The 23071-nt window shown below is 40.3% G+C and overlaps 1 protein-coding gene across 1 annotated transcript; it reads right to left on the reverse strand.

Moving 5' to 3' along the window:
- Positions 1–10783: 10783 nt before the first annotated feature.
- KIAA1143 (KIAA1143 ortholog) lies at positions 10784–22939 on the reverse strand. The gene is made up of 3 exons (XM_058811562.1): positions 22795–22939; positions 21205–21364; positions 10784–13214 (listed from the first exon to the last, which is right to left on the reverse strand). The coding sequence occupies exons 1-3, from the start codon at positions 22900–22902 to the stop codon at positions 13003–13005; spliced, it is 480 nt and encodes a 159-aa protein (XP_058667545.1). The 5' UTR covers positions 22903–22939; the 3' UTR covers positions 10784–13002.
- Positions 22940–23071: the final 132 nt, after the last annotated feature.

Raw genomic sequence — 23071 nt, forward strand, 5'->3', positions numbered from 1 at the left:
GGCAGAGTCTGGCTACAAGGCGAGAGCAAACCTCTTGGTGTCTCTTGGCAAGGAAATCCTGAAAAACTCCAAATGGCACCAACGACTGGTCGTGAGCATCTGGCACTGGCCAGTGGAATACGCCTAGAACAGGGCAAACTCCACCACTTTTTGCTATTCTTTCCCCTTTCTTTTGCTTTTTACATGCTAATAATAGTCGTTCTGTAGAACATATGCCAGGCTGAAGCAAGTAACGGCACATCACTGTAAAGTCCCATCACATGCTCTCTCTTAAACGCTGCCATTTGATGTCTCTGCCATTCCCAAGGAGACATCAAGGCTCTTCGGGAAGGGATTTCTTTCTTCTGTGTTGGTGGTAATAAATTGATGACAGACAAATAATTATCACCATTGCAGTCAAAGAGTAGACAGAGGCTGTTTATGAGTGAGTGACTGATGAGCTGGAATATGGGAAGAGCCAAGACCACTAGAGAAGTTTCTCTCTCAATCCTCCTCTGGTAACAAGATGTAAATGCTATTGCCCCTCACTGCTTTGTTCACAGGATACAGACCTGTGGGGTTTAGAAAAACGAAACAAGGCTAGAGAGGATGCTTACTTGGTTAGAAAATATTTATTCTTCTGTACCGTTATTGATTACCTTTAGGTGTGAATAGCAATGGCATTCTTATCCTCCAAATGTTCATCCTAGTCAATAACAAAATTAATTTGTATACCAACAAATCCACAGCTATCCAGGAGGCAAATGAGCTCAGTAGATAATAGACAGGAGAGTTTTGGCAAAAGGGAGAGGGTAGAAAGAAGACTGCCCATAAGAATTATTGATAAAAGAATTATATGTTTAGAGAATCCAATTCTCTGTCTTGAAGCACTTTATACATTCAGTCCTCAGTGATAACTGCAACCATTTCAATAATCACTGTTTGCTGAAGGAAATTGATTTTAAAATCTCCCTGATTCATTTACAAATTACTATTATATTTTTGTACTAAAGTAGCACCCCAGGTCTGTGGCTCACATCAGGGCTCCACTAACATAGGTGCCATGCAAACTTGTGATGCAAGACTAAGAAAATGGCTTTCTAAAACTCAGAGTTCAACAAGATTCATGGGTATGTATTTGTGCATGTGGTACTGAATGACTGCACTAAAGTCAACACCTGAGACAAAAGCATTTATTTATTAGACCCTACATAGGCTCTTAAGCCCTGAAAGGTGCCTTTAAAAAGCTTACATCCCCACATAAAAGTCTCTGACTCACTCAAGCCCCAAATACAGCTGGTGTTGCAGCCATTGTGGACTCTGAACTCCCTGGAGGTGCAGAGAAGCTGGGGAAATTGATAAGAGTGCAACTCACAGGCATGATTGGCCTCTGTCTCTGCCAGCCCAAAACTAAGGGAGAAGAGGGCAACACAGGAGGTTTGCAGAGGTACAGCACCTTAGACTGGTGAGTTTGAGAAGCAGTCTCACATTGCAAATGCTCACTCATGCTGGTTCTGCTCAGGAGGTGCAATGAACAGCCCCCTTCACTCCTTTCAAGGCAGATTTGCTGGATGATGTGTTTGCCTCTGTGCTGAGACTGTTGGAGGTAAGAAGAACTAAAGAGGAAACAGCCCAAGAGATACATGAAAAAATACACTGAGGCACACACAACTCAAATACATTGCCATCAGAAAGTGTCAATATGGAAAAATAAGACATTAGGAAGCACTGTTGCACAGGAAATGTCTGATAGGAGCAGGAAACGATCACAGTTGCTGTGTCTAAATAACAAGATTTACCTTCCTTTCAATTTCAGTATTATCTAGTGGGCAGAATGAATGAAACTGCATTTCAGGGTCAAGAAAGGGTACTGCTACAGGCAGTACCCACAGGGAAGAGAAAAGGAGTGTGTTGAGCAATGCAAAGGCACAAAGCAGAAGCAAGTGACGTGGGGGAAATCTGCCCTCAGACAAAAGCCTTTGCCAAGGCAGTGCACCTCAAGTTGAAACTCTGGGGGCACATGGGTTCTGCAGCAGTGATCTGGAGGTGCACTTTACCCTCTCCCCCTGCCCACCATATACAACCACAGCAGAAGCTGGGGAATACACACACAGAATGCACAGCAGGGACAAGTGTCGGAACCCAGAACATTCCTCTGGCTGCCCTGGAGGACTCAAGACCCTGGCGAGGGGCTCAGAGACCTTGACACGGAGTCAAACACACCTGTGCCTTTGATTTTAACCCATGGAAACAATTACCAACTTGGTATGAATAGTTACAAGCCCCAAGGGTTTGAGTAGAATGATAATAAATTTATCACAGCGTGAAAAAGTAGAATTTTGGGGATTTAGAATAGGGGTTCAAGAGGCAAGATGGAGGAATCTGGGAGTGTCCTGTCCTTCTCCTTCTTGTCCTCCATCTTCTGCTGTGATGGTGGCACTTTTGGATTGGTTTAGAGTAGAGACAAACTGTCTAACATAGGTGATAGGTATTGGAAAATTATTGTAAATAAAGTACACATAGTTTTTAGTGTACTTAAAAGTACACTAAAAGTAGTGTACTAGTGTACATAAAAAGATAACACCACCCCAAGGGCAGTCAGTGTGCCTCAACCCAACCTGCTGGACAGACCTCTGCAGGTCTGAAAAAGAATGTTTTAGATAAAAGAAAATAAACAGCCTTGAGAACCAGAGCCGAGGAATCCCATCTTCTTCTTCAAGCACAGGGCAGGGAAAAATGACTTTTTAATACCTCGGGAGCCTTTCCAACAACTACAAACCTGACAGACAAGGAACATAGCCATGTGACCTGGATGCACCAGAGTATCTGTGTTGTTTGTCCATCTACCTCCAAAACATGTGAAGGACAAGTCTTGAGCAAAAGAGATGAACAAACACAGCAAAAGTTACTCTGGACTCTGATCCAAAGCCCAGGGCAATCGAGAGAAATCCTCTAGGGCAAACCACATGCAGTACCTACAGCTGCAGTGCACATGAACATCTCTAACAAGGAAATGGCAAAGATACATAGAATAATGGGTGTCTTAAAGCATCCTGACAAGCATTTCACCATTATGAAAAACAACTGATAACATCTTTCACCCTGAAGGATGCAGTAAAATAATTTAGTGGCCAAATATCCAGTTATAGCACTACCAGATTTCATGGTATAAGTGGAATGTTTTTCATGTCTCAGCTTCTGGAAGCATTATGTGAGTGTGCAAAAAGCCCACCTTTATTCTGGTTTTGGTTATATATTTACTTCAGGTTTTATTCTCCATGTAGCTGTAGAGAAAAAAATCAAAAGTCATGAATGCTGAAAGGCCAAATTCAAGCTCAAATATATAGTATATAAATACACACATATATATCTATACACACACACATGTATACATACCACTTCATGGTTTGACAATGAATTTTTTGGAATCCAAGAGCTTGGCAATACTGTGATCATCAGTGGCCAGGCATGGCCTTTGGGGATAAAAACACATATGGTTATTTAGCTGAACACAAAGGTACTACCAGTCACAAACGTGACAGCAACAAATACTTGGCTGCTAGAAACTGGCATGGTTCCACAGAGTTTCAGAGATCAGCAGCTGGGTCATGAACTAAATCCAGAAATCAGGGAAAATAGAAAATCCTGGGAATGCAGACTTTTCAGCTTGCTTCACACCCCTCCATCTTTTGTTAAGCATTTTTTTTCCTTTTTGGCATTTGCACAGAAAACATGTCAGTGTGTCTTTTACAGCACTCCAAGGAAGAAAATTCAAGCTGCTCTGCCTGATATTAAAAGATGTGGCATTTGGTAATATTTGGATGCAATCCAACTGCTAAACTGCTGAACTGCAGTTTGTAATGCAAGCACATCTTGAAGGGAAAGCAGCAAAAGAGATGAAAATGAAATTTATCAACAGGAATAAAAGAACATGTGAGCAGAAAGCAGCAGGAGGCATATCCAGTGTCTGAGGATGGAAAGAAGGATACCAAGCACATTAGCAGTCACATTAGTTTATTTCAACACAGCCACATAATGAAGCTAAGCATCAGCATCATGATAAATTGGAACAGAGGAATGAGCTTTGGAGTGAAGGAGTGAGTGAGTGAGTGAGTGAGTACATAGCAAGTGGCCAAATGTGTCATGGCATGTGGAATGAGAGTGACCCACCTGGAACATGTTAGATGCCGAATAACACTGCCCGCTACTTACTCAAGTGACAAAAAGGAAGTTGCAATATATAAGATTAATACACTTTACAAGAAACAAATTCTCATGCCATTAAAAAGATCATAGTCTGGTCACAAAAAATTCATAGTAGTGTAGCCCACATGTATTTAGCTGTTGAACAAGGCCATCTGCATTGCATATATTCAAGTGTTAGTATTTAAAGGTGGGATATCAACCTTTGGCTGATACCTTTTCCCAGATACTGTCAGTTTAAATCTGACTCTTGCCATCAGTATAGCATGGTTTTGCTTTTGAAAGGGATGGTGAGGTCCTAGGAATATGACATCAGCCTTTCTAACAAGAGAACCATCGAAAGCAGAGCTGGAAGGGACCTTGCAAGGTCATCTAGTCCGGCCCTCTGCCCTAAGGCAGGATCAATTATACCCAAATCATTCCTGACAGAAGTTTGTCTAACCTGTTCTTAAAAATGTCTGGCAATGAAGATCCCACAACCTCCCCAGGCAATCTGTTTCAATATTTCACTACTGTTACAGATGGAAAGCCTGTCCTAAAGTCTTCCTTAAATCTCTTTGGCTACAATTTAAATCCTTTCATTCTTTTTGTATTCCCAGAGGACACAGAGAACAATTTGCAACTTCCCTCTTTGCAGCAATATGTCTGAATGCTGGTATCAATTCCCATTCCCTTCCCCGCATCTCCTTTCTCTAGTTGTACTGCCCACTTCTTTCAGTCTTAAAGTTCATGTTTTCTAGACTCCTGATCAATACCCTGCTTTCTGTTGGTATTTCCAATTGGACTGTATCTTTCTTTTTTGAAGTATAGTGCACAAAAGTAGACACATCACTCCAGCTAAGTTCTGAAGCAGAGGATAATTAGGTACAATTATTTCTCATTTCTTCTCCATGACACATTAATTTTTAGAGCTGAAATTCCATTGGCTTTCCTCACACCGTGGACTGTGTTCAGTGTTTAATTCACAGCAGTCACAAATCCCCTCCTGCAGAATAATGACCACTGAGTAAGAAGCTCCCATTATTTATGTATATTGTTGGCTATAGAAATTCAGTGGCAAGATCCTGGAGTGTCCCACACTTAACTACTTTGAATTTAAACCCACTCACCTGAGACTACCTTGTTCAGGTTTAGTAAGGAGCTCAGTATCTATCAGTGTCATTTCACTGAAAGCAATGCAGTAATATCAGTAAATAATTTACTCCAAGTTGCCTATCCAGTTTAAAGGAATTCAGCAGTGGTTCTTCCTATTACTACCAAGTTTAATATATTCAGTGTGAAGTAATTTGAAGCACAATAATGTCAGTTTAGAGGAGTTGGAGCAGCTTAAAATACAGAAAATTATACATGAAAATTGTAGCTCAGAGGGGTCCCAATTAGACGAAAAGTCTCCAATCTACCTGGATCCCGATGACCATAATGCCCAAGGAGAGGAAAACTGTTTAAATCACACCCAATAATACCCAAAATTAGGACGAAATGGGAATTGCATCCTATCAGCTCTTTAGTTACTTGTCCAGAAGGGAAGTTCAGTCTCTATTCATTTCTATAACATATGGAATTACATTTGTCCTATTATATAATATTGAAATGTGCTATAAGAAACCAGCTAGTTTCTCTTTCTGCTGTACAGGCAGATCCTGCTCTTTAGCAGCTGGAGTAATTTGCAGATACAGTGTGAAGAAGACAGGACAAGGTTCCCCAGTGAATGGGGCCTAAACAACAACCCAAAAATACACTGTTGTAAGAAAAGGCTTAACTCTACAAGTGCTGGACTGGTTTGTCACTTGAAGTAGAATTACAGGCTATCCATCCATTGTTTATAAGCATATGCAGCATTTAAATGAAATGTCAAATTTGCTGTAAATTTACCCCTCCTCTAGTTTTGATTTTTACCAAGTATTTTAAGCAATTTGGAAATATAAAAAATTTACATTGGAATACTAAGTAGCTCAGAGGAACAAGTCTTCTAACTCCCATCAAACTCAGATACATAATTCCCACAGGTGCTTTGAAAATCCCTATTTTCAGTGTTGTTGTCCATTAGATAAACAGCTCAAACATCACTGGCTTTTTGCACAAAGTTCATCTGCCTGAAATAATTTATGAAAATCATAAAATTGATTTAAGCTCTTCTCAGTGCTCCATAAATTTTATGTAGCCCTTAAATTATAAAGCTGCTGCTGCTGCAGCACTCATCAGAACAATGCCTAATCTCTTCTCTCAAGACAGTTGGCTTGTCAGAGGAGAATAGAAGGGACTCAGGCAGCTGAATTGTTTGTTTCAATTTAACAGGGCAGAATAAAACAGCCTAGATGCCAGGGCTCTAGCTCCAGTGAGACTGTGTGCATGAAGGTTTTATTGCAAAAATAAGTTGTTCTAACCTTCCCCTGCCTTTCCTTGGTTTTAAACCAGAAAATAGCTTTCATTGATTTCACAGGGACTCTTTTTGCACACATCATCAGGTTTGTGATACTTGAGATGTTCCCTGCCTAATTTATAATCAGTGTGTTCTTGTTCTGATATAAGACAATAAAATTCCTCATCTGCCCAATTACACATAGGTGTAAAAATGCTGTGCAAACCTCACTTCATCCTTATCAGACAGTCCCTCTCAGACCAAAGCTGTGTGAGAACAGGTTGAGTTTTTTTACTAGGGTTTCATGTTTCATGTATGTACTAGGTTTTTACTTCTGCTAAAATCAGAGATTTTAGGACTGTTCAATTTATTATTTTTTTAATCTCTTACCTTCTTCAGTGAAGATTGAAAGCGTTTTTGGAACTGTATAAAACACAAGGTCAAAATAAAGTCCTAGCATAGAGTAACTGTGATTAAATCTACTCCTTTACTCTTACATTTGGCCCCGTAACATATTAAAATGTAGACTGCTTTAATAAGATTTTGGCTTGTGCTAGCTGACTCAGATTAACAGTACGCTGCTTTTTCTGGTTAAGTCTCATGTGGAGTAGCCCAGTCTTCAGAGGCAGAGTGGTCTGGACTTTATTAGACTCACCCTTTTTGGTGTTTCATCCTGAGTCTCCAGAGTCAGCAGCTGCTACAGTCTTTTCCTTGGCACTGACTTTCCAGCTCCCTCCACTCTCCTGGTAACACTCCCTCGTCTGTCATTCACACAGTCGTCATCTTTAAGGGATGCATTTCAGCCTTTCTATACTCACGCTTTTCTCCCACATAACCCTGTGAGTTTCATCCTTCCTCATAGGCTGTTTTTGCTCAGAGGTATACAAACCATCTGTGCCTCTAATACAATGTTCTTAAATAGCCTCCAGGCAGATCTCTATGGTTTTAAGTACTTCTCTTTGCCCTTCAGCCTGCTGTTAACCATTTTCCTCATAGTTTTATAATCTGCCCTTTTAAAGTTCGTTGTTAGTGTGCTGTCCCTAAGGGAACAACTCTTTCATGATATCAAAACTGAAAGTGTGCAGTGATCACCGTTATCCTACAGAGGCTTGACAACACCTTCCTCTAATAACTTCTGCCTCTTACAAGGTAGCTCCCACTTGCCCACGGCCTTAACTAATCAGGCATGGCACTGAGGACTGCCACCAGAGTCAAGGAAAAGGGATCCTTTGCCATATGGATTGGAATGGCACCAAAGCCACTTCTGATAAGAGGGAAAGACCTGCTTTACCAGCTGTTGCTTTACCTTCAACAGAAAATCCACTAACAGTGAGGTAAATAACAGTAATATTCAATCTTGTGTCATTTTCCTGGCTGGTCCCGTTCATTTTCCCTAGGAGGAAATTACTTCCCAGAGGCTGCCTCTGAGATTTTATAGGTTCTCAATATCTTGAGGAAGTCTACAGGAGGTCGCAGGCACATATAACCCTATGGTGTGTCTCCCCTGGTTTTAATGCTATCTTTGTGACTGCTGCCTGTGAAATGCTCTCAAGGAAGTGGGGCAGAAGGGAAGGTCTACAACATGAAAAATGTCTTTGCAGATTGGCACCTTGCTCTAGGAATGGGAATAAAGGGATGATACTGAAGAGGCAGCTGATACACAAGCCCTTCTGTTTGCTGAATACACAAAGGATTGATTTATGGCATCCTGCCACAGGACAGGCCTATAGGTTATTAACCAGCCTCAATGGACAAACACTTGCTGAGGCTGCACATCATACCTCGTGTGCTGCACAAAGGTAATGACTCATCTGCAGGCAAGCCTGATGTCCTTGAGAAGGCAGTTGGCTCTGCACAGCCAAGTGAAGCATTACTTAGTTAATACACTACAGCATAAGGGAAACAATCAGCTGAAACGATGACATTGCTGCTTCCTGCTTCATTTTAAATCTGCAGCTTCCTAACAGGATTATACACTGAAGGACTGTAAAAAAGGACATTAAGTCCTGCGATGAAACTTTAAAATGTGTAATTAAAACTGCTAAATACAGGCTTCTTGTGCTCAGTGTCTGTAAAACACAGCTTTTGATCCTCCAAATGATGTTTCTAGGAAAAGTGCTAGACAAAAAAAACTATCAGAATATAATTCTGACTCATCCCTTCCTCTTTAGCCCAATGAGATGAACCTTTTCAGTACAACAAATCTGCTTTTATTTCAGAAATACAATCAATGGTATAAACTCCTGGCCCACCTGCCCACACATGCATTTTCTTGTTTATTCTACCAAGAATGCAGCATTCTTTATGATTCACCTTGATTCCTATCATTCAGAGAAAAATCCTGGTTCTTCAAAAGAAATTAAGGTGACAGAGCATGTCACCTCTCCTACTGACATCCAAGCACCTTTGCAGCATAAAATGCCTCCATTATAAGCATCTGCTGCTGCAATGCTACTACAGTTCACCAGATTTGTTGCACTTCACTGCTCAGCTAATACCATCAATAAATGTTTTGGTCTTAATGAACTGGAAAATTTCAAGTATTTTATTAATAGAAACAGTACAAGATTCCCATATGAGGTAACAGGCTACATCTGACCAAGATTCCTGTATTGGGTAACAATCCTCAGCTACTCTCACCTTGCTCCTCCTTCACTGCTCTCACATTTAACTCGGCAAACTCCATGAGAAAATAAAGGCATATACATTCTCTACTACAGGAGGGGAAAAGGACACGGAATGTGGGAAAGCAAGAGCAAGAGCAAAAGAAAAGCCAGGAAAATTGTCCTTTCCTGTCCAAGCCTCGTGTTCCATGTACTTAGCTTTGGCTTCCCCTTTATAAGAAACTTGTGATTATTATTTTCCCATGGCCCATTCGAACAGGGGATTGCTTAAGAGTTTCACATTTCTTTCCTAAATGAACAAGTAATTGTTCTCTTTAATCACAGGTTTCATGGGAGTTGATAGTGTGTGTGATTTTCCAGGTGTGTCATGGTAAAAACATTGAATTTTCACATGACTACCTGATTAAAATGGTTTTGTGCATCACTCACACCTCTTAATAAATCTATTCAATTAGTTGTTGTTGGGTGAACTGGGAGTGAAATACCATGAATACAAAGGTCACAGCACTTCAGTTGGAATGAAGGAAAGAAACTGGGTTTCCGTATCCACCTTTCTTTCCCCTGCTGTGTTGCCTAAACAACAACATACATTTTAATTTATTATTTCCAAGTATTTATTTGCATTCCAGACATCTGTCATGGAGGTTGTAGAGCAAGAAACATGATTAACCAAAAGTACCACACTCAATAAGTAAAAGTACTGCACTCAATATTTAAGGTAACCCTCCCTTTACTGGACTCCAGTCTCCAGAATCTTTCACTAAAAATGGGAACTTTTGTTTAAAAGCAATTACAAATTGCATTTAAACAAGAATCCAGAATCAAACAAGATCTCAGTCTTATTTTTGAACAAGCCAGATCAACTGCATATTTGTGAGGAATTTTCTAATTTTAAGGTAAAACCAAATGCTCTGGTCCTTGGCAATCATTTATCTGAATAGCCATGTCTCCTAAACTGCCTCACAGCTCAAGTTATGAGCTTCCAGGTTGTACAAGAAAACTCTATGCAAATATATTTCTGTATTGACAAACAGAACCAGAAAAGTTTAAGTAAGCAGCCAGTGGTTAATTCATTCTTTCAGATAAGTCTCAGCAAGTCAGAGTATTTACTCCATGGTTGACGTATGCCCAAATATTCCTTTTGTACACTGGAATGCTGCAAGATTACTTATGGGTGTGTATGTGTGTATTGGTATATATTTTAAATTGATTCAAACAAGTTTTAAGTATACAAAATAAATTGAAATACCAATTCTTGGGAACCTTTGGTTCTGTACTTTAAATTTCTTCTTTTGTATGTAGACAATACAAACAAATTATGTATTTACAAATGTAGCATGTCCTCATGGGAATGATCAGGTTGTACACAGCACCTCCCACAATTCTAATATGAAACCAGTGCAAAAAGACTTTAACATCCATTTATAGGTCTGGTTTCAATTTTCTGAAAGGACAACAGATCTATTCATTTTCAAAATCAGGGTAACATGTACTCACACAAACAGTGCAAAAGAGTGTGCAGACTTGCATCTGATGTTATGCTGCAGGAAGCTGGTGTGTAGGGAGACAGGCAGCAGGTACAGGACGCTCCAATACCAAGAGGCCAAAAAAAATCTCATTTCATGTCCTGAAATTTTTATTAAAATATCTTTGGACCACTTAAAAGAAAACATAATTTATTGTTTACTACCAGATGAAACTAAAACCAGCTGTTTCACACAGCAACTTGAAATATGCTCCTCGATGAAGCTTTAATGGCCAAATAATTTCAAATGTCCTGTCACGCAGCAGAACTGATTTCATATGGTTACAAACACACCATACATCCAAATAATTTCAAAGTCACAAGTGACATCCCTACCATCTCGTTCTCCAAAATCCCATCAGCTCTCAGTGTCAATTCTGTTCTGTTACAGAAAAATGCTGAAATGGACTCTTTCTCCCCTCCCCTGCCCAAGATTTTTACTCTCCCTTTAAGACCTGGGGGTCAGAAGCAGAACCAGAGGGTCTTGCCACAGGTTCATGGAAGCAGAAGATGCCAGGATCCCTTTAAAATGAGACAACACTCACACAGGCCTCTCTTTTGTTCCTGCTAGTTACTGAGAAGCTGAGGCAGCACAAGGCAGAAGCTCCCCTTTGTTTTGGTCTCTGGGCCAGGGAAGATTTTCTCTTGTGACCTTTTTTCCTTCCTTTTTCATTGCTGTCACCTGGGCTGGCCAGCCATGGCACCACAGTGGGAAAACCAGAACAGCCCCTGCTCCATAGGATCACTCCAGCCCCCCAGCAGCGCTCAGGGGCAGTGGGGAGGGTGTGGAGCCTGGGCTGCCCCAGGCCTGTGCCTATCATCTTCTGCTGAGGAGGAGGCCAAGTCCCCTCAGGAGTTTCAGCCACTGACCAGTTCCAGCTGCCACTGTTATGGAGCTGCTCTGCTGCCAGGAGAGAGACCTTGTCTGGTGATGTGGAGCAAACGGATCAGCAGCATTTGACTGGTTTTGGAGTCCAGGTTACTTTTTGTTTTGTCCTTGTTCCTCATTGGTTGTTGTTTGGAGAAGAGGGACTTTCATAATCACAGATGCTGTGGTGGGTTTTTTTCCCTTTGTTCTTTCTCCAACACATGGTTAGGAGAAGGGGCTTCTGCACCAGCTTGCCTTTGTCCCCTGACCACGTGGTCTTCTATGGAGGCCAACATTTCTGGGGAGGGGTTTCTCTGCCATCTTGTCTTCTTTGTTCCCAAGCAGTCCATGAGATTCAGCACCTTTGTATCTGGTGATGATTACTGTTATCCTGCCTGTTGCCGTTTCATTTTTTAGTAAACTTTTATTTTCTCACTTATATGTTCTTGCTTTCATCTCTGCTCATCAGTGAAAGGGAAGCAGTTAAAGCTAAAAGGGGCAGTAACTCATTTTGGAGTGTCTGCCCCAGGAATTGTCTTAAACCAAGATACACACAGCTATAGTGCTTCTTGGCTTAAATTCCCTGTTTACAACTTCCCCCCTACTTGAAGAATACTAAATTAATGCTTTTCCACAGCTTAAAGATGAAATACAGTTTTTAAACAAGCTGTCTGAGATCCCAAATAATTATGAACATATAAGTAGTTAACTGGAACAAATATACTCTAAGAAAAAAACCCAAAACACCATCAAACCACTGAGCCCATCAGTGTCAAAACCAAAGTGCACAGGCTTCTTTTGCATTAGTTGATACCATCAACTAGAATCAAAATCTTTATACCTTGCTATTATAACCAATTCAAATGAATATGATGTTTCTTAGACTGCATTCACCAATGGCAGGATCAAGACTACACAAATTTAGCAAATGCAGCCTCCTTTACTACAAGGCTCTGCAAGAGCTAATCTTGCAAATCACAAATGCAAAGGTTGTGCAAATTTTGTTAAGCTGTGAGACAGAAAACTTCAGTCTCTGTTTAACATCAATGAAGTGTCTCCCTTTTGAATGTCAACAATAACAGGTAGAAACCGTAACTGTCAACTAAGGCTATTCAATATAGACAAAATACATTTTAGTAATGGAGGGCATTTTAAAATTGACTGAAAATTTGTAAGCTAAATATATACAGGTATAATTTGCTACTCATTTGTGACCTCAAATAGCTTTTACATACATGGTTAAATTCTCCTTTAAAATTAAGACATGACATACAGTTCCAACTAACTGCAAAGACTTAGTTCATGCTAATTTTATACATTATTTCTCTAGTTGGACTATAGCAAAGTAAGAGAAGACTCAGACACCATGCTTCTATTCCCATGAAAGCCCTCAATATTATCCAGGTCTCTAGACGGGCAAGTTAAGCATAAAAAAAATACAACCCTAATCATCATTTTCCTCATCATCAAATGACAGAAGACTGCTGTTTTTTACTTGCTTAGCTGTACTCTGAGAAGTAGATGCTTCCCCCTTGGTTTTCTTTGCTTCTTTCATCTTCTTACTTGAACTTACATTGAAGTCCAAACACTTCTCTGATGAACGTTTGGCTGGTTTCCTGAACATAATTTTTCCATCAGCAGATTCTGGTTCATCATCTGTAATAAAGAGAATAAAGTCAGAACTCATCTGCATATGTTCACAAACACATACAGACCTTGAACCAAAATCAGTAAGGCCTCTGAGAGAATACAACAATCATGAAAATACACTTTTGGCCATGAACTCTGTATCAATGAATGGCCTTCATGTACACACACCTGCTTCATGTCAGCAAGCCCTTGAAGAAAATCCTCCTGCAGGTCCTATTGGAAATGGGGTTTCACTAACCAGAGCTCTAACTTCGAAGAGATTGTGAGCAGAATGAGAGCTTTTCCCTCACATTCCATTCACATCCACTTACCAAAATGGAGAGGACAACTTCATAGGATCCTCTCACTCTGCTTCAGTATTTGTAAAATTTATGACAACAAATGCATTTATTTCAGAATTATGGCATCTCTTTAAATAACAAAGTGGCACATATACAAGAAAAACTTTTTTCCCTAATATATTCTGTCCTGTTGAGACAGCTGAAAAGATCACGTGGCAATGAAGGTCCCCTTTTTTATCATAATGGATGAAAATTTCAGGGTTTCTTTGTATCTGCAACATCACCCAACTATTCCAACTGACCAATTTTGCTCTAGTGCATGCAGAGGAGCAGACAACCATCTTGAAAACAGGAGAAGTCCCTTCCATGATTATCAGGCATGAATGGGAAAGCTACTGCATAAGTAACAGCATCAGGGCAGTATTTCTGGAAGATAAAGTGTAATGTAAATTTGCGTATCAGACACAAAGGTTCACGCTGCAGTAGTTTGCAATTTTTATAATGTATATGTGACAGAATGTTAAGGAGCCGTAGGTTCTGTGCAAGATATTTTTCCTAAATTACTTTTGTGAAATTCATTACTCAACAGAAATGTGTTTGACAAGATTATGTGCTGTTTAATTAAAACCAATAAATAACTTCTCTTTAGCACAAATTCTTTCCTCAGTATATCAGCACTACAGCAGAATACTTAACATTTCAGTGTTATCTACACAGCACTGGCTGAAACTCTCCTCAGTGCATTCTCAAAACAATACAACTAATAAATCTGGTACCTTAAGGGTTGTGTGGTACAAATGAAGACATCAACTTAGAATGCCTTAAGTTTCAGAGACCCTCTTAAAGAAGAAACCTAGCTTGAAAAACTAGGCAATTCTGTCAATGGCTTCTATGGAATGCATCCTTCCAAGAGGTGCATATGGTGATGAACTGGAGCACAAGTCCTGAGGGACATGGGGTTGTCCAGCCGGGAGAAAAGGAGCTCTGGGAGGCCCCATCTCTCTCTGCAACTGCCTGAAAGGAGGCTGTAGTGAGGTAGGAATCAGTCTCTTCCAAGTAACAAGCAATAGAACAAGAAATGGCCGCATGGGGAAGTTCAGATTGTATACTAAGAAAAATTTTTTCACTGTGAGAGTGATCAGGCACTGGAACACGTTGTCCAGGTAAGTAGTGGAAACACCATCCATGCAGCGTTCAAAGAACTCGTGGCCCTTGGGGATATGGTTTAGTGGCAACAAAGTAGTGCAAGGTTAATAAGTGGGGCTCCATGGATCCTAGATGTCTTTTCCGAGCCAAACATTTCCTTGATTCTATAATTCTACACTAGTTTATGAGAAAATACTACTATGTAGAAAATAACTAACCAGGTTTGGGGAAAAATACTTCATTCTTGGCACATTAGAAAACCATTACAGTCACAAGGAATTAGGAGCAATAACAAACTGTAGATATGAAAAGCAGAGTTCTCAGTGGATCTGCTGTGAACTCTGCACAGTGTTTAGATGCTGTACATGTGATACAAAAGTTCAGGAAGTGCCTACTGTAAATTTTGGGAGGGAAATAGAACTCCTGAAAGGATATCACACCTAATAAATCAGAATACACTATGCATCCTTTTTCTCAGAAGTTAGGCCTCCATTTTTAGGCTAAGAAGTTTAATAGCAAACGATTCCCCTTACTAATTGTTGCCTAACTACAGTGTTTATTTGTAAATAGAGATCTGTTAATTTAAACAAGATCTGAGGAACAATCTAAGCCAAAATCTGAAAAAAAAATCTATCTATAAGGAGAACTTCCCCTCTGTGCAGACACAATTGTCTATTTGCTCTATACAGTATCCATACTGCTGTGGAAATGACACAACCAGCTACTGGATAAGCATGAGGAGCAAAAAAATCAAACTCCCATTGGATACTCTTTAACAAATGGATTACTACATTTTCTTAGAGTAAATTCTTAGGTAAATTTGAAAACCTAACCCCTAAAAATATAGTTCAAAGCATATCCATAAAAGAAAACAGAAAAACAGCTACATAGTTGTAATCCACGGAAAAAGAGAGGACAGAAATTTTAATTTTACTCACAACTGGCCTGCTACCCACACTGTGAACTACACAAAATAACTTCATTTTGCCAACCACATGGAGAAACTGATAAGTATCTTTGCATTATGAATTTCAACATGTAATAAGCTAAGGGCACAAACAGCAAAGCTCAAAACTCCACCAAAATGGCAACTAGCTCAGCTCTGACCTCCAGGGCTACAATACTATTTGCAGGTCATTTTGTATCAAAGGAAATTATTTTAGCTCTTGGCCTGGTTAAACACTGTTAAAATTCCATGATATGCTCAAGGACATTCCTTTCAGCAGGAAGCCCAGGCCAGCTTCAGAGAGCAGTGTGTGCTGGCAGTGCTTGACAAAGAATGAAGCAGATAAGGAAACACAGTAGGCCTAGCCTACATGTGGAGAGTGTGAGGACAGACTATGCTTTTTGAAAAAAATTTATGAGGCAGTTCAAGGAATTTGTGTTGATGTGTTAAGATTGTCTTTTTCAGCTGGTAAAATGACTTCACTTTCCTTTGTAATTTCACCAGGTTCTTATGTGTCAGCTATCTTTTTTGTTTCCATCAAAGATGTACAAAAAATTGACTTGTACTAAGCAATGCAAAAAAAAAATAGACTCAAGAAACAATCTCAGTGTTGGTAGTTTTTAAAACAGATTCCCAATAAAAGACTCAGTATTATGAATTATGGAAAGTGGGATTTCTGAAACACATGAAGTAAAATACATAAAAACACTACAGGAGAAATAATAAAATCCACTTCTCAAAAATGAGTCAAAAACTACACTAGTAGTTCAAATTCCCACTGTTCTTAGTCATTCCTGCTTTTTACCTGGATCACAAACCACTGGTTGACCAACATGAGCACAGTCAGATGTTGAGCTGAAAACTTACTTCACAAGTGACATCAATTTAAGAAACGACAAAATCAGAAATTTCTTTTTTTTTCTTCTTTTCTAATTATTTCAAGGTATATATTAAAATAAAGTTTTAATGAAATACTGAAAATGAAATACTGCTCTTCAGTTCAGAGTATTTTTATTTAGTAGTCATTTGTGTAGTTAGCAGCACCACTTTTCAGCAGTTTCTGTCCACATATGTCAATGAGGCAACAACAGGAAACACAAGTGCCACTAAACTGTCAGGAGCAACAGGAGGAACCGTGGAATCCATATAGGTCTATTCAAAGATAGGAGGTAAAGAAAAAAATTACAATAACCTGGCAAATTTCTTAATGGTTTCTAAGGTTAGAAGCTCAGGTCAGCCATTTCAGATGCTCCTTCCAATTCTTTCTGGCCATCCATTCTCCATCCATGCCTTTGGAAGCATTTATCCCAGGAATTCAGCACACTGGTGGTTTGAAGATAAGAAGGTCACTCTTGCTCCATAGTCAGTTTCAATTGTTCATGAGAACACTTGGGAAATTTTTCTTCACTTAAATACTGCAAAGTTGGCTTTGATTTAGGTTCCTGCTATTTCACATATATGTGAAATATTTCATATATCACAGAGCAGCATTACCTCTGTGAGATGTATCTGATACATCAGCTGCTTAAATCAGAAGAGCCTGTGCTTGTTCAGGAAGGGCTCCAATAGCCAGGACAGCAGGGACTCTGTTCTCCTTGCCTCTTCCCTCTACTGTCCTTCCCCAGAACCCAGCACATAGAATGAAACAAGAAAAATATTCTAAGGCTTTGAACAAGAAAGGACACCTTCTACCAAGTTTGGTCATCTGCATATGTCAGAGTGTCCCAGAGGCCATATGAAATAGAAAAGCAGTAGAAAAAAAATCTATTTTATAGACTGTAACGAATGCTAAGATAAACTATCTTGCAGTAATTAATGTATTTTCTTTTGTGCAAATTTAATTTTTCATAAGACCATTTTTCTTTGTCTCTTAACCAACAGTGACAAGTTTTTACATTATGCATAAAACATTAAGCAAAATCACTGCTGATACACAAACTATTTCTTTTTAAAAAGCCTCTGAGTCTCTGCTCCATGGAGAAAAATATTTCAATATAGAATGGTGTTTTCTCATATAAGAAAGGTTTGGTCCTAAATAAAAAAGATCCCTGTGACTCTACTTGCAAAAGCCAACAGAAAAGCTGAGATTTGCTCTGCCTTAGGAAGCAACTAAGTGCAGCTAGGACATTAATCAGCTGGTTTTACTAAATTAATGCAAAAATGTTACTCATCTATAAAAGAAAATCAAGTCATAGCAACGTCTGGTATCTAAAATTAAAAATAAACAAAATCAAAATGAACAAAAGCTGTAGCCATGTCAAAATGGTTATAGAAGAAAACAAAGGTGAAAGTATGTAAATGAGATATGGAAAATTCTGGAGTAATATCACAATCCTAAACCTGAAGACATGGTCCTTTAATCACTAATATCCTAATGATCTTAATAATCACTACAATATAAGAGAAAAGATGGCAGAACCTCAAAACTGAGTGCTTCCCAAGTTCTGAAAAACTTTGTATCCACAACAGATAGATAGTAGCACATTTCTAAGGATCTATCAAAGTGCCTCAGCATTGATGCATGCTGGAAAGGAAGATTATCAGTTGAGAAATTTACTTTCCTATAACCTTTCTAACTTCATGTAATTTCACTAATGATCTGATTTGGGACTATATAATAAGGTCTAGTAGCTATTAAATTAATTTGACTTTCAACTCTGGGATTAAAATCAAAGTAACATGAAATGCAACCAAGTCATGCAGCACCAAACTTTGTTTATACTTCCCATTTTCAGAATTGAAAGCCAAAAAAATAAAAGAAACTCTCATGTTACTCAAAACTCTCTTTATTAAGCTAGAAGTAAACGCTGTCTAAATACCTATCTCAGACTAGAAATCAAAATTTAAATCTAGAGGTCAGACTGACAGTGCAAAAATGGCCCAAAATGCAAAAAAGGCTTCAGAAAGTTCTGGCATAGTCACACTCACCTTCCTCATTGGAAATTTCACCCTGGGTTCTCTCCATAGCAGAGGAACTTACCCTGTTTATTCCCATGAGCCACAAAAATGAGAAGAACATGAAGACCTCATATGAACCGCAAAGATGAATGAACAGTAACACAATAATGCAGAACAGAGGGCAGCAGTCCCCAACACTCTTGCTACCTACTTCTGTGGATTTTTTCCTCCAAATGCAAGCTATTACTGAAGGACTGAAGGGGGGGTAATAAGCAGAGGTGACAAAGTCCTACAGGAACTCAAAACTGCCATCCTCACTACTTACAATTATGTCTTAGGAATGTCTTTTTCCACCAAGTAAGTTCAGTCACTCTATTCAAATACACTTCCATTTCACACTGTGTATTCAGCTTGGTAGCTCTTTTGGACTTTTTTCACAGCATGGACTCCACCTCAATAGATTCTCATGGACAACTACTTCTTTTTGCCCAGCCTCACAAAATCATTTTTCCTCCTACTGTGATCACTCAAAGTTCAAGTTGCTTATATGAAAAGGAAGCCAATGCTCAGAAAGAACCATGATATTTCTTTCCAATAAGCTGAAACTTCTCCCAATACTAGGAGGGTGAAAAGAAATTTTGTGATGACTTCAGAAACTGTGACACCAAGCATCTTTATGCATTGCACTTCAATAACAAGACACCAGGAAGTAAGCCCAAAGCTGAGCAAATATTCTCAGAGGAGTTCAAGTCATATACCTGCTTAGACCTAACAAATACAGATCTACCTGCAGAAAATAGGATGTGGTTTATTTAGTTCCAAGCTAACCTACATCATTAAAAATTAGGATTTCTCATCAATCTGCTTTTCCAAATATATAAGATTCTCAACATATTTTCTCCCACTTCTGTTACTGACTTGTCCATTTATACCATTTGAATTTTAACATATATATCTACACAGAAACAGCATGAACCTGAATTTTCAAATCCAAATGGCAGACAAAGAGAGAAGCTAAGGATGTCATATTGACAGCCATATGCTAGACCTCACAGTGCGCTCTAAATTCAATTGGCAGCTTTTGTAGATAGCCTAATAAATAATGGCTAACCACAGAAGACATCCAGTTTCTATGATTCACCTTTCTATTTCATACTTGTGGGGTTCCAGTTCCTATATTCTTAATTGTCAAGACATTTCCACTAGAGACAACAGTAGCTACATTCAATTTGTCAGGTCTTCTGCCAGCAAAAAATAAAGCTCCATTTCATCACACCCTGTGTGATGATTGAAGCTTCTGGACACTCAAAGCACTTATGTCAATCATACCTGAATGATGAATACTGAGAGAAATTCTTAACATAACTGTATCCATCAAATGTAGTTTCTCATCCCTATTGTAAAACTGCAGCAGCCCCTCCACACCACTTCCATCTTTCCATTCTGTGTAATTCTTTGTGGCAGAGTGTCCTAGGGTGACTTTATGATGCTTGCATCCCCAATCCTCTGCTCTGTTTATGCTGGATATTATATTCTGTGCCTTCAAGACTGGTTCTGAGAGTAAAGGCAGGGAGAAGAAGAAGCATGGAGTTTGTTATCAGAAACTGCACTGCTCCTCTACATGCTGTGCTGGATTGTTTCATCTGGGCACAGAGAGAGCAGAACAGGGCCCTCCTTTGCTTTTTAGTTAGTTTAGCTAGCTGAGGCAGGGAAGTTTTCCCTGAACTGTCTTTTCTTTCCCTTTTCTTGGAACTGTTCAAACCTGCTCTGGACTGGGACCCGGGCAGCACTGAGAGCTTGCACTTTGTGGCCACCAGGGCCTTCTCTGGGCAGCAGCGTTCCCAGTGCGGGAGAGATTGTAACAGAGCGACCACCCCAGGAGAGACTTCCTGAATTTGCCATCTCTCCAGAGCAATGAATGAATTTTGTCATCTGGTATTGTTCATTTTTTGTGCTGGGGAGTGCTTTACCTGTTAAATAAACAGGTTTTTCCCACTTCTGTCCAAGGAAATTTTTCCCAAACGAGTTGGGGGAAGGGGCCGTGTGAGTTTGCTTTCTGGGGGGGCCCCCTTTTGGAGGTTTTCCCCCAAATGTGCCCTAAACCAGAACACAGAAAAACATTTTTTTTCTGGACCTTGCTGGTTTTTGACACTATTGTATCATCTATTTATCTTGGTTAATGTATTTGCAAGTCACAATACATACTGGGGCTGATTTTAAGCAAGTAATGACATGGACCAGTCAGGTAAGTGAACATGTTCCCAAGCAACACATCTGCAATTCTTTCCACGGACCTGAATCCCTCTACCCTGACACCCTCTTTCATGAACTCATACAATTACCTTTTAAACATCCACTCCACTGTCAAATTCAACTGAACTAGTCAACGAGTTAAAAAATGATCACAGATGATGTCAAAAGACTGTGCACTGGAATAATACAACAGAAAAGTTAATTTACAAAAACACAAAAATATTTAAAGAAAGTATTTAGAGGGAGGATGGTGCACAATCAAGAAGCACAGAACTACATCATTATAAAAAGCCAGACAGCCTGAATATGTACTTAATGACTTGAGATTAGGATCCAGAAGTGCAAATTATTTAAGTGAAAAATTCAGAACTAATCAAAATTAAACAGTAAAAAGCTGAGCAAGTATCAGATCCACTTTTGTGGGTTATCTCTTTGACTACACAAAGCAAGAAATTAGTAGTTTGAAATTCACCTGATTCTTTTGACTTTAAGGCCTCTTTGATTTGCTGTTTAATTTTCATAGCTTCTTCTGCAGTCAAGTCCCCTTTTTTCAGTGTCACCACTTGAGGCTGCTCATCTTCCTTGTCACTGCCGTTGTCACTGTCATCATCGGCAAGTGGAAGCTGCTCTCTCTGGACAAGAGAGAAATAAAAGCCATCCTGATCATCACTCCAGCTGTGGGCCAGTGGTTTCACTTGGTTTCACTTTTGCAGAAAGGTTATTGAAGAGACTTGGCAAAGCTGCCAGTGCCAGGCCCTTCCAACACACATTATCCAAAGGACACTCCAATCCCATCACTGAGACATGGCTTCCTATTGAAAACATTAGCATGGGAGTATGGGCTCCTTCAATTAGAAACCAGAAGGAACTTGGAAAGCAAGAAATTAATTCCTTTTCTTTGCCATCTTGACTGTGCAGCACTGTCTGCTATGCAACACTAAGAAAAGCTTTAAATGCATGGCTCCAAACTTGAACCTTCTATGCTGTGGGTCCATGGTGGCTGGGTTATTAAACCTGGCTAAACAAATCACTGTAAGCAGCACTTACACAAGGAACATCATACTCCTGTTTCTGCTCTCTCAAAGTTGTGCACTGGGACAGAAGAATCAATTCGGGTAATGTTTTATTTTTTTTAAATAAACCTTCTGGTATGGAAACCTCAGTGCAGCAACCTGAAGTTTGGCAATATTAGAGAACCTGAAAACTTTATATTGTAAGGAAAAGTATAGATAGTATTACTGTAATCTACTGAATATGTATATATATACAAAAACGAGAAGTTCATTTCTTAAGGTAATCCTGTAAAATCCTATTTAGAGGGAAACACATGCAAAATCACATTGGAAGCAGAAAAAAACTGCCTCAGGAAAGGCTGCCCTTTAACTCCCTGCCTTTCCAGCCATGACAACACAGTTCACGACCACGAACCTACAGCAAGATGTTTTAGGTTCTTTAAGGGAGGGACCTTAAAGATCATCCAGTTCCAGCCCCCTCACCGTGGATAGGGCACCTCCCACCAGGCCAGGCTGCTGCGCGTCCCATCCAACCTGGCCTGGAACAGTTCCAGAGACGGGGCATCCTCAATGTCCTTAGGCAGCCTGTCTCACCACCCTCTAAGAATTTTTTTCTATGTGTCGAACATAATTTGTCCTCTTCCAGTTCGAACTCACGTTAACTCCTTTACAATAATTTTCTACCGTACTTCTACGACATTTTTTTCGTACCGCCCCCCTCCTCCACCGCCCGGGGCTTTTTCAAGTCCAGTTCAAGCTGGGACACCCCCGCTGCTCGCCCCGTGCCCCCACAGCCCCCTCGGGCACGGAGAGGCTGAAGCGGCTCCGTAAGGCCGCCTCAGCAGCCTTGCAGTTGTTCTGATCCGCCAACACAAAGCAAAACAAGTTACACAGAGGATTTCAGTCCGTTTCAGCGAGTAACTACGGCTCCCCCTTGCATTACAAACCCTGCTTCCCCACAGCCCACAACGCGAGCGGGCGGGGATGGGCGGGCACCAAGGCTCGGGAAGCGGGCGCTGCCGCCTCCCACCCGCGGGCCAGGGCGTTACCTTGGTGTCCACCGTGGGGCCCTCCCGATACCCGACCTGCCGCTTGAAGCGGCTGAGGAAGGCGGGCTCGGCCGGCCGCACGTAGGACACCTGGTTCCTCTTGCTCATGGCCGCCACCGCCGCCACAGCCGCCGCGCGCGCTTCCGGGGGGGCGCGCCGCGCGCTCTCCGTTCCGGCCAATGACGGGGGAAATGGCGGCGCCCGAGCTGGGCTCGGTCAGGGGGCGGGGCCGCGCCGCTGAGCGCCAAATTTGAAGGCGCCGCCATTTTGGAGCGGT

This window comes from Ammospiza caudacuta, chromosome 1, assembly GCF_027887145.1.
Source record: "Ammospiza caudacuta isolate bAmmCau1 chromosome 1, bAmmCau1.pri, whole genome shotgun sequence".
Classification (NCBI taxonomy): Eukaryota; Metazoa; Chordata; class Aves; order Passeriformes; family Passerellidae; genus Ammospiza; species Ammospiza caudacuta.

Bases quoted from the DNA above. Each gene is read 5' to 3' on its own strand.
- KIAA1143 (XM_058811562.1), bottom strand. From the start codon at position 22,902: ATGAGCAAGAGGAACCAGGTGTCCTACGTGCGGCCGGCCGAGCCCGCC. The intron at 21,365-22,794 runs GTAACGCCCTGG...TCTCTTGTCCAG, and splicing joins GCCCCACGGTGGACACCAAG to AGAGAGCAGCTTCCACTTGC. The intron at 13,215-21,204 runs GTGAATTTCAAA...TCTTTATTACAG, and splicing joins CTTAAAGTCAAAAGAATCAG to ATGATGAACCAGAATCTGCT.